The sequence below is a fragment of the Mustela lutreola genome, chromosome 2, assembly GCF_030435805.1.
Source record: "Mustela lutreola isolate mMusLut2 chromosome 2, mMusLut2.pri, whole genome shotgun sequence".
NCBI lineage: Eukaryota > Metazoa > Chordata > Mammalia > Carnivora > Mustelidae > Mustela > Mustela lutreola.
Genome location: NC_081291.1, coordinates 207,034,892 through 207,047,343, shown reverse-complemented (window position 1 = coordinate 207,047,343; position 12,452 = coordinate 207,034,892). Strand labels below are relative to the sequence as shown.

Here is a 12,452-nt window from a genome sequence, read left to right as displayed (position 1 = left end):
GATGGTCGTTTGCCTTGGTCCTTTTTTTAAAGGCCCTCTCTATTTTATTTTTAAGGAAGGGATGGTTTTCATCTACAAGAATAAAAAGTGAATTAGAAGCACTCTTTTTCAAGCAATTTTATAAAGTTCCTCCATTGGGCCCCCTAGGCCAATGTGTTTTAAACGCAATATGAGGGAGGAGAGGTTGATACCACCAAAGCTGGTATTTTCCCCCCTCTTTTAAAAAAATCTGACATGAAAATAATTTCCATAGATTTCTCCGAAACAGTTGGTTTTAAGGGAAGAGCTGGAAGGTAGTTAGAGGTGTTTTGTCTGGGGAGGAAGCCGTCTGAAGTCTTTATTACAACAGTAACAATGTTTTAGTAACAGCAGTATTTCATTTTGGTATTTCACAAAGATCAGTGCATTAAATGCTGTGGTGGGTGGAAAGAAACGAAATGATGAAGTCCCTGTTCTCAGGATCTTGAAATGTAACAGAAGGAACACACTTGGCATTTCTAAAAGAGGAGATGGAATTAGAAAAGCAGGGGAAGGCGGGCCCACGTAAGGTGTAACCCAGGGCGTCTGTGACATAAGCAGACGAGGCACTCACAGAGGGTTAACCGAGGCGCGCTGGAGTTCAGCTTCGGGAAAGCTTTCAGAAGATTTGAGTCTGATCCACTGGTGAAGAAGAGGGGAGGGAGTCAAAGACGAGGGTGGCCTAGACTCCACTCTCTTTCTTGTACTGGGTAAGGCTAGGGCTTCCCCAATAAAAGAAGGGCCGTAGGTAAGAAAGAAAGATCAGATCTGAAGTGGGGAAGATGCTAGTTTACGAGTAGCTCTAATTGCTGGATGGGTCGTGAGGCCTAGCGTGCTCTCTCTGCTTACAGTCTGTCCCTCCAACATTTGGTTGCTCGTAACATTAGTTTGGGTTCTTCCAGCATCACACTGTAGGAAACTGAATGCATAAGTATGGGTTCTTCCAACATTACACTGTAGGAAACTGCATGCTTGAGTTCAGCGTATACCTTTAGACTTTCCAAACCTAGAGAACCTTCTTCCCAGGATTGTCATAGTGTGTCATTCAGTCGATGGCATCGTTGTTAAATAATTGCTGTGGTCAGTCTGACACAAATAAAGAAAGGGTTTGTGTGTAATCGTGACAGAGGAAGGTGACTTCTCTTTGTCTTTCATATCTGAAAACCCAGGGCACGTCACTTTTAGAATGTAGTGTCAGGTATGGAAAGCATGTTATCAGTGGTGATTTCTGGGCTCAGTGGCCATTTCAAGTACTCCTCTGGCTGAGTTCCAGGGAGAAATGGGCTCTGAAGGTCAGGTTACACCATTGGACCAGAATAAAGAAGGAAAATACATTAACAAGCTCTTCACAGGGGGAGGAAAGCTACCCCTTCCACTATACTTTATTACCACCTTCTTCAGTCCTCACGAAGGAGACCAAGTCCTTGCCTCCAAGCCATGTGAAAGGTTTCTTGAGGGACGTGCCTCCTTCCGCCCTCAAATGAACCACAGACTCTGCTCACTTACCGTGACAGAGAGACCTGGAGTCACAGCAGGGCTTAGAAAGGCCTCTGATAGCCTTAAGCAAAGCTCCCGATGAGGCATTTAAATCGACACATCACATTTCATCACATGCACTGTGAGCTTATTGCCGATATGTTTCCCTTTGTGCAAGCTTAGTAATTTTTCTTCCCTTTTAGTGAGGTTTGCTTAATGTATAGAAATTCTTTGCTTAATGTATAGAAAGTGATTGCCCATGCTATACAAAAATAAACTAGAAAGGTCTCTTTCTGCTGAAAGTCTCGTAGACCATTGAGCTACCATTAATTATCGTGGTTCTGACTTCTTACGTGAAGTTGAGTTTTGGTTTGAGTACCCAAAGCATTTTCACCCTCCTTTCAGAAGTCATGTGGGCTTTTACAGTTTTGAGTAGGGAGCTCCTGTGTTTTTGAGGTAATTGTTGGTCACACAAAACTAAAAGACTATTGAAGAGACTTTTCTTAACGTCTCAGAAATATAATTTTAACTGTTGCGTTGCTAGATCCTGATGACAGCAAAAGGGTGATCTGTAAATAAATTACTGTGGTTATGCCTCTGTCTTAAATTTAAAAGGGCCTATGGGAAGCTAAAAATACATAGCCAGTGAGGCATAACAGAACGTTAGTTTCCCAGCCTAATAAGCGTAGTGTCAGGAAGATTAGAGGTTAGAATGAATTGAAAATCATGAGAAAATGCAATTTATTCCATAGCAAGAAAATAAAGAGCAAAGAGCCCCATAGCTCTCAGGACAGGTCAGGGGTTGAGGGATGGTCTAAGATGAGAAAGAAAGGGAAACTGCCCCACTTTGTGTCTGTATTAGAGAGTGATCTTCTACAAGGAGGAAATTAGAGCCCCACGTACATCCAGATGAAAAAAGAAAGCACTAGCTTCTTGTACTAATTTTCTGTTGCTAATGCAACAAATAATTCCTTAACTTAGCGGCTTAAAACAACAAACGTCAGTTTTCTTACAATTATCAGGACATCAGGCATGGATTAGCTGAGTGCTCCTGGCTCCGGGCCTCTCAGGAGGTTGCACTCAAGACATCCTCTAGAGCTGTAGCCATTTGAAGCTGAAGCTTGACTGTGGTGGGTCTGTTCCCAGACAGAATGGCTGGCTGTTGGCAGGACACTGCTGTATCTCATCATGGGAAACTTTTTGTCGGGCTGCTTGAGGGTCCTTGTGACATGGCTTTTCCAGACCATGATCTGAGAGGGTAAAAAGGGAGGCTGCAGACCCTTTTGGACCTAGACCGAGGGTTCACCCACGATCACTTTCTCTTTTGTCTGTTCATTAGAAGCAGGGCACTCCATGCAGTCCACACTCCGGAGAACGGAACTCAGTCCCACCTGTGGAAAGGAGGAGCAGTAACAGATTTGTGGATATATTTTAAATCTACGACACCTCTCTACCTTGTCCAAGCCCTGGTGACTCAGACAGATAGTAGGCTAGGAGACCTGGAGGGGGAGATGGTAGAACTACTCTCCATGATCTTCGAGGACCTCCGCAGGGCGGGAGAGCTGGGAAGAAGGGGAGCAGAGACTAGTTCCGCCAGACGGACAGCAGAGGAGACAAGGTGACAGTCTACAGGCCAGGTGTAGATTGATGTTAATCTCGGCTCTGTTTTCCTACGAGTTATTAAATGGAAGCTTTGTGAACGTTTGGACAAGGAGTCAGGGATCTGTCACAACCAGCAGGGCTGCCCACGGTCTTGTCAAATTATCCTCCTTTTTGTGTGAGCTGTGCTGTTAGATTGGCACATGGTGTGCTGTGGACGTTGTGCTTTTCAGTTTCAGCAAGGTGTGTGACAAGTTTCACGGCACCTGTGGATAAGACTGTAGGAGTGGCTGGACAAAAAGCAAGGAATGAGGTTCCATGGGAGCTGAAGGACCTGGTGACCTGTAGCCAGAGCAAGGACCACCAGGAGCGCGATGCCTTTCCTCAGGTGTCCGGTCTGTTCAAGGCTATAAGGCAGAGGGAAATTTCTGCTTGTTCTGCATTGAATAGGCTCCAAGTGTAGATGCCTTGAGGGAACTGTTTGGAGTTTGGGGTAAGGAAGACCGTCATTCTTGTAGGCAGAGCTGTCCGAAATGGAGGCAAATGGATAGATTTTTCTCCATTCACTCAGAACCTGAGGGTTTGCCCTTTGGGTGAGAATACCGTAGAGGACATGATTTTTAAAGGCTTTCTTGGAACACTGGAAAAATAAAGTTTAAATATCAAAAAAACGTCTTTCTCGTCCTGAAATTATAACTTTAGATATTTAAATGCTACAGCATGGAAACTGATTATTTCTGTTTTGTGCTTTCATTTTTCTGTTTGAAAAATTGCTTTGCGTTTTGTTTTGTTGCTTCAAATCGTTATTTGCAAAATGAAATTTATTATAACAATTAGTGTAAGAATCATGTAGCAATTTATAGAGAAGGAAGAGTTAGTAAGTTATAAATTCTGTTAGTCCCACAGAAACATTTTCTAAAATTATGTACTGCAAGTCTTTATTCAGCAGATGAACCAATTATATTCTGTATCTATAACTAAGTCACCTAACTAAATAAATAATATGATTTTTATAATGCTTCACTGCATAGATACATGAACATAATTTATTTGTAATTGGAATGAAGCCCTAAAGTAGCAGTTTGATTCCACCAGGTAATTAGTACTCATTTTTTAAAGACTTTTATTATTTTTTCCAGAAGACTGAGAACACATGGGAAAAGACATAGAATAGGCTAAACAATAAGGCCCTAAAACAAACCAGTGTATTCTGGGAACACATCCTTGCCAACTTCCCAAATAGCATTTAACTTCTGGTTTTCCCCTATTAAAAAATATATATATAAATATGTAAATTATATATTTATATTTTTATATAAAATTTATATTTTATAATTTTATATTTTTATATTTTATATATATAACATGTGTTTAAAGGCAGTAGAAACTTTACCTTTGGATTTCTTTAATCTTTAAATTTTTCTTGGTTTGAAACGGAATGGTTAAGGCTTTAAATACAGGGTGCCAGTTTTCTTGAAGAAAGTCATTAAAATCTGCTTCCCCTCCTTCCAGACCTAGAAAGGACGTTTTGGTAGCCTTTGTGTTACAGTGTTAATGTTTACAGAGAAAATGAATTGAGTGTCGTGCGTCCTTTAATGATGGTGTGATGCTTACGGATTATCGCAGGTTCGGGGTTGACAAACATCAAGACGGAAGAGATCTCTGAGGTGAAGATGGACGCCGAGTTCCGACATGACTCGGGGTATGAAGTTCATCATCAAAAATTGGTACGTAAAATGATTTTCCTCTTCCTGCCTCTCGGTTTGTCTCGCCGGATGACCTGCTCACACTTGTCCGTGCTGTGCTGGAAAGCCAATGAGGGAAAAAAAGAAAAACAATAAAGCACTTGCCCATAGGGTCCTCACGGATGTGTAAAGAAAAGAAAAAGAGGGTCTTTATAGAGCAGTTCCTTGCTGCTAAGCCCACCCAGGGCTTAGAGTGAAATTAATGTGTATTCTGATAACCGCTGTAGTTCAGTTCCCTCTGTTTTCTAGGAAGACGGGTTTATACGAGGTGGATTTGACGTTGGCACGTGTCACCTCTCTCCCTGTGCCACCCCACTGCTCCCTCTGCCCTTCCTTCCTGTCCCTTCCCCAACACCCACGTTTTAAGTTCTCCTACAGGGCTAGGGTCTTTGGGTTTCAGCCAAGGTGGGTGGAGGCGGGAGGCGGGAGATGGGGAGCAGGACTCCGTGACGTTCCCAGCAGTGCTGCGCCCTGAGAGATCTGGGCAAGGAAGACTGCAGCTTCCTTTCGGACAGAGTCTCTTCCCACCCACTGTTGTTCCCCCCGATGTTAAAATCAGGGTAAATCAAAGGGGAGCCCCCATCCCCTTTGCAGGCAGCTCCTGTCGTGATATAAAATCTTTTACCAGAAGCTTCGGACAAATCAGATCCTGCATTATGTTAGGGCTTCTTCCGTCTTATCAGTAAGCATAGGAAGGGGGTTAAGTTAACGAAGAAGACAATTTTGTGGCGCATTCAGTAGTCAACAAAAAAATGGTACTAAAACCAGTAATAAAAGTATTGAGACGGACTTGCTCTCAGGCACTTGTCATGCACGTGGGGCGGGGAGGGGCCCCAGGCGTGCTCTTTCTCAAGGGAGGGAATATCTTTCCAATATTCGTCAATATAATTTATAAATCCAAGTAGTAAATTCCAGAAGAAACGCCTGTGAAAATGCCTCCTTTCACTCTACATAATGGGAGCAAATCCAGAATGGGTGCGTGACTCAGATGTGCAGTTCAGCTCCCATAATCTTTTTCGTACAAGAACGTTATGGTTTTCCCTGGCAGGTTAATCCCGTCTCCGTTATTATGAAATCAGGGGCAGTCTTGATCTGGCTGGTGCTGAAGAGGTTAAAAAAAACTCTGGGGGAGCCGCTGAAGTGTTGGGGGCTGGTGGGGCACGGAGCTGAAGATTAATGTGCGGATTTGCATTTTCTGGGGCCCGTGTCCTACACGAACTCCTGTAATGCGACAGTGACTAATGGCAGCAGCAGCAATTAGGAGAATCAGCTCCCTCTGCTGAGCTAGTTGATAAGATAATGTACTATAATTAGTACAATGAATATTACAAAATTACAGTATTTTCTTAAAGGCATAGGAAGATGTCCAGACTCGCATTTATTCCTGATTACCTCACATTTTTATCATTAGCTAATTAATGATTTGCTTTTTATAAATACGTCGAGCTAGCATATTTGTTGAGAAAGGGGAATAATTATGAACGGTTTCTCATTTTGCTGCAAATAGACCCTGAGTAAGACTCTTGGAAATTGGCTCTATTTGCTGTATTTTGTATTGCCTTTTCGGATCTCTAGGATGTTCGTTGTCACTGTGGAAAATCAATTCCTGGGTTGAGGGTATACTGACAGAATTCTCTAAGGAGCTGTCTTGATTAATTTCTATGATAAAGGTGGTATATGTTTAGTAGCAGTTAAGCCCAGTGGTCCGGCAGAAGATCGTCTCCTTACATAATAGGATTATAAAAGGTGCAGGATGCTTTTATAATTCCAGTTAGGTAGGTGAGGTTGGGAAATAGTGACTTGCTTTTACAAACAGCGTGGAGGAATGTTGAGCGCTGTGTGGCAAGGTTACCAGACTGACTAAATATCTGGGACCATGTTGACGTTCAATTCAAACAAACAGCACGAATAAAACAGCAGGTTGAGTTGGGGTTCTGGAGAAAACAGGAAGAAAGCAGGAGTTCTGTGTGACCATTAAAATTCTTATCTCTTTGCCTACTACTTCCTCCCTTTGAAAAAACTCTCTTTTAAGCATTAGGCTTCTCGGGGCTCAGTACTGTCCTATTGAGTGTGGCTAGAAGTAGGTAACAAGTGTCTTTTTTCTTTGGATGAACTCCTTCGTCTCAGGTGCTTTATTCTCATGTATTAATGTCCCTCTGAGGAAATTGGGACATCTGTGGATTTGAAAAGCACCTAAGGCGGACTGGTCATGCATTGTATCTTCCAGTGACCTCTTTAAAAACCATGATCCATGCCTTTCCAGCCTTTGGTAGATCCCCGCCCCACCTCTCCCCAGATGTCCCACCTGTCAGAGGGTTTCAGGTTCCTCTTGGCTACTGTTTTGCCTTTCTAGGGCCATGGCGGGGAGTGGAATAGAAAGTAGATTTCCCAGAACTGGGAAAGCCACATATTGTACATTGTCCTTTAGGTGTCATTATTAGTAGCTAGAATGTGTGGGGTTTTTTTCAAAGTATGCACCAGATAATGGAATGGCCACCAACTCAAATTTAACAGCGTAAGGTGGACACTAAGACTCTTCACTTACCCTATCTAGCTGTCTCCTGCGATTGCAATCCTTTTTCTTGATTTATTTTCAAGGTGTTCTTTGCAGAAGATGTGGGTTCAAACAAAGGTGCCATCATTGGACTCATGGTGGGCGGTGTTGTCATAGCAACAGTGATCGTCATCACCTTGGTGATGCTGAAGAAGAAACAGTACACGTCCATTCATCATGGTGTGGTGGAGGTAGGTAAATGCGGCCGCACGTTTGCAAGCAGTGGTTAAAGAAAGACTACGTGGGAGATTTTGCTTGGCATTAAACTACGAATCATCTAAGTATCTCTTCTTAGGGGGAAAAAATCTATATTCTTGCATGGTGCTCAAGTTTGGCAGCTGTTTTCTTCTTTTGACTTTCATTCATTCTGACTTAGAAATACTGTGATCCAGGCTTTGGATTGTACGCTGTTCCCTCAGCTTCTTAGAATTTGTACTGAAATGTCAAAATAATATTAATGATGATGCCTGGCTTAAAGATATTGTGATTACCCTTGAACATTTAAAGGAAAAGAGAAAAACTACAAGTTAGAAATGAAAAGGAAGGGAGAAGTCTGCTACCAAAAAAAACCCTAAAACCTAAAAAAACCTGAACCCATTTTATTCCCTTTTGGGGGGGGTGGCTTAAAGAGTCTGACTTAAAAGTAAAAGCAGGTAGCAGCAATTAATGGTAATTTTCAGGGAAGAGTTTCACAGAAAATCACATGATATCAAACAGCTTAGCAGAGCTTACAGGGTTTTCTGGATGTTCAGCCTGTTACCCTGCACGTCTATCTGAAATATCTTCATTCCCGGAGGTTAGTGCGGTCACACTGGAGGTGGAGAGAAGATTCACCAAGTGACGGTCACAGTTACTGCACAAAGACGCTTCAGGATTCTGTCCCCACAGGCCAACACGTGACTAACATGAGCGGGTACAACACAGAAGCTGTGGGTTACCCCAACAAAATGGAGTAGCTACAAGATTGAAATATGACTTCTTAAACCCATGATACAAAATACTGAAATAGAAAGTTTACAGATAAGTTCTTACTCATTTTTTTTTTTTAAGATTTTATTTTTAAGTAATCTCTACACCCAATGTGGGGCTCGAACTCACAATCCCAAGATCAAGAGTTGCGTGTTCCACTGACCGAGCCAGCCAGGGGCATTTAAAATGTAGTTCTGGTGTTGGGCCTGGGTTGCAGGGGGGCGGGTAATCCTCAGAGTGTATGTAATTATCTAGGAAACTATTAGAGAAAGTGAATCTTGAGAATCACTTGAGAAATATTAGCTTTTTTAGAGGTGAAAGAGATCTCAGTGATCAGTCAAATTCATCTTTTCTTTTTGTAGATGAGAAAACAGACCCAGACAGAAATGTTCACCTACTGTCAAACTAAATAAGGCCAAGGTCCAAATACAGATTGTCTGTATTTGGCCTATCTATTGTTTCTTCCACCAGAGAGAAATCCATCCAACTTCTCACTAACCCCAAAGACGTGTGCTGCGCACCATTCTCGATCAGAGAAGGGCAGGTCAGCATTAAATAAGTTAAATGTCTGGCAGGGCCAGAAACCTCATTACAGCCAGCACTTACCATTCTCTTGGCTGCTTGTTTATGGGATCTGCTGATGGAAATTGGTTTTGAGTCTTCTTTTCCCTGTCCAGACTGGAGTGGCCATGCTGGGGAGCGGTGAGGTGTGACAGAACAAGATAGATGACTGACAGGCTAGCCTGTGGGCACATCAAATAAGCAATGACAACATCAGCGATTCTGGGGTACCCGTCTTCTAATAATAGTACTTCTGAGCCTGTGTCCTTTGAGACAGGGGGAGATGTAGCCTTGTTAGCATCAGTTTACTTCATTTCTACTCAAAACAATTTTTTTTTCATTTCATGTTTGGGCAAAAAAAGAAAAACGTTTTTATACTTGAATAATTGAAAAGCCCCTTTTACTAAAATTAACAAGTTGGGAAAAACAGACGTTGGCGAGGATGTGGAGAAAGGGGAACCGTCGTGCACCGTTGGTGGGAATGCAAGCTGGTGCAGCCACTCTGGAAAACAGTACGGAGGTTCCTCAAAAAGCTGAAAATGGAGCTACCCTATGACCCAGCAACTGAACTACTAGTTATTTACCCTAGAGATACAAATGTTGTGATCCGAAGGCCCATGTGAACCCCAATGTTTATAGCAGCAATGTCCACAGTAGGCAAGCTATGGAAAGAGCCCAGATGTCCATCAACAGATGAATGGATAAAGAAGATGTGGTATACACACACACACACACACACACACACACACACACACACACACAATAGAGTATCAGCGGTCAAAAAGAATGAAATCTTGCCATTTGCAACGACGTGGATGGAACTGGAGGGTATTGTGCTGAGCGAAATAAGTCAGTCAGTCAGAGAAAGACTATTACCATGGGATTTCACTCGTATGTGAAATTAAGAAACAAAACCGAGGATCAAAAGGGAAGAGAGGAAAAAATAAAACACGACAAAACCAGAGAGGCAGACAAACCATAAGAGACTCTAAATCATAGGGAACAAAGGGAGGGTTGCTGGAGGGGAGGAGGGTGCCCTGGGGATGGGGGAACTGGGTGACGGGCGTTCAGGAGGGCACGTGATGTAACGAGCGCTGGGTGTTAGATCGGACAGTTGAATCACTGTCCTCTACCTCTGAAACTAATAATACATTATATGTTAACTGAATTTAAAAAAAAAAAAAAAAAGAATGCTAGCTCATTTAAAAACAAACAAAAAAAAACTCTTCTTTAATCTATTGTATGGGAGTTTTTTTTTTTAACTGAATAGAGTTGACATACAAGGTTCTGTTTCAGGTGTACAGCACAGTGGTCTGACGACTCTGTGTTACGCAGTGCTCAGGCCAATAAGTATAGTCGCCGTCTGTCACCAGTCATTGTATGTTTTAATGGCCTCGGACTGACGAATCTACCCAGGAAGCATCTTCCTTTTTATCAGGTCAAGTGCCTGTTTGGGGTACCAGAGTGCAAAAAGCCTGTATTGGTCTGCTAGAGCTGCCATTACCACGTCCCAGACTGGGTGGCTTTGGAAGTGTATTTCCTCAGAGTTCTGGAAGCGACAAGTCTGAGATCAGTGCATCGGCAGGTTTGGTTTTCCTCGGAGGTCTCCCTCCTTGGCTTGTAGGTGGCCTTCCTGTCATCTTTCCTCTGCGTGTCTGTGTTCTGATCTCCTCCTCCTGTAAGGACACCAGTATTGTTGGATTAGGGTCTACCCCCAATGATCTCATTTAACTTCAGTTACTACTTTAAAGACCCTGCCTCCAAATACAGTCATATTGTGAGACACTGTGGGTGAGGACTTTAACCTAGGAATTTGGTGAGGACACAGTTCAGCCTGTAACAGCCCAGGGATGCTGGGCAGAAAACCAAGGTCTCTCAAAGGGACTCTATGCCACGGTTGTGCATGAGCCTTACCAGCTACTTACTTAAAAGGTCCCAGCCCCGACCTAAGGAAACAATTTCTAAATGGGCTTAGAATCTGCGTGTTGAACATTTTCCGGCGGAACAGAACAGGTATTCATTTTTGAGAATCACTATCTCCTTCCTTTGAGTCACTGGTCTGAGTGTAGAAAATAGCATCTCATGTCTACAAGACAAGACCTCTAACTACCTTTGTTCTCTTTATAAGAGACCTAGCTACCTTTGTAATTCTTTTTAAAGATTTTATTTATTGAGGTTAGAGAGAGAGCATGAGTCGAGGGGAGGGAGAGGACAAGCAGACCCCGGGGTGGACAAGCGGACAAGGCAGGGCTTGAGCTTAAGACCCTGAGACCATGACCCGAGCCAAAACCAAGAGTCGGAGGCTTAACCTGCGGAGCCGTCCGGGCACCCTGAGAATTAGTAACCCTTTAATCCGCATTACAGCCACCTAGGTTAAAAGTTTCTTGTGGGGGCGCCTGGGTGGCGCAGTGGGTTAAGCCGCTGCCTTCGGCTCAGGTCATGATCTCAGGGTCCTGGGATCGAGGCCCGCATCGGGCTCTCTGCTCAGCAGGGAGCCTGCTTCCTCCTCTCTCTCTGCCTGCTTGTGATCTCTCTCTGTCAAATAAATAAATAAAATCTTTAAAAAAAAAAAAAAAAAGTTTCTTGTGGCTAGTCACCAACCAGCGTCTCCTTGGATTTGGGAAGTCAGAGAGTAAGTTGACACTTGAACCCAGATTCCGGGGAGGGGAAGAAAATTCATCTTGAGGCGAGGAGGCATCCTTGAAGGAGCAGAACTCCAGGGAGAACAGCTGTTCAGCTCTTCTCTTGATCCTCCTTCCGCTCACTGCTTAAGAGCATCTGGAAACCTCTCCAGAGTGAGTGCCCTCCTTGTATGGTGTTGCTTCTTATTTCTTCTCACCTCCTCTTCCTTGAAAGTGCAGGTGTTGTCAAAAGCTTGGAAACCAGCCTCCTTCTCCCTCTCCAGGCCTTCCCGTCTCTCCCTTCCAGAAGCATCGCTGTGCGCGGTTCTGTGTCGAGCAGTGTAGGGCAGCGCCGGACCAGGACGTCACCCGAGGTGCCGTTCGCCATCCCCGCCCTCGGGAAGCTTATGGCCGGGCCGGGGTGGGTGAACGTGGCCGGGAAGAGCTGCAGCCCACGGCGGCACCGAGGCCGTCACCTGGCGCAGGTGATGTCGGGCGCTGTGGGGTTTCAGGGCAATGTTTCTCCGAGAGCAGAGCAGCGTCTGCCCCGAGTGGACGTGGTCCTCCTCCGGACGTGGTCTGCCCATCTCAGCAGGCCCTCCCACTCAGGGGCCCAGGAATCAGCTTATTCCCAGCTCTGGCTCGTTATTCCCAGCCTGCTTGGTTAGTGAGTAGCCCTTCTTCACTGAGAACAAATACATGAACATTTCCAGCTAGACTGGCCTGCGTCTGTCAGGACGGAACACTGTCCCGCTTCACCCCATCAGTGCACGAAGAAATGATGAAAGCCGGGCGCCTGGGTGGCTCAGTGGGTTAATCCGCTGCCTTCAGCTCAGGTCGTAGTCCCAGGGTCCTGGGATCGAGTTCCGCATCAGGCTCTCTGCTTTGGTGGGGAGCCTGCTTCCTCCT

General features: G+C 44.2%; 1 protein-coding gene across 6 annotated transcripts in view; it reads left to right on the top strand.

The window, feature by feature from the left end:
- Positions 1-12,452, top strand: part of APP (amyloid beta precursor protein) — a 264,540-nt gene that overhangs the window by 246,304 nt on the left and 5,784 nt on the right. For all 6 annotated transcript variants that reach the window (XM_059164528.1, XM_059164527.1, XM_059164526.1 and 3 more), the window contains 2 exons: positions 4,720-4,820; positions 7,437-7,583. In XM_059164528.1, coding sequence (XP_059020511.1) covers positions 4,720-4,820; positions 7,437-7,583 — 248 coding nt within the window. The remainder of the gene's footprint in view (positions 1-4,719; positions 4,821-7,436; positions 7,584-12,452) is intronic.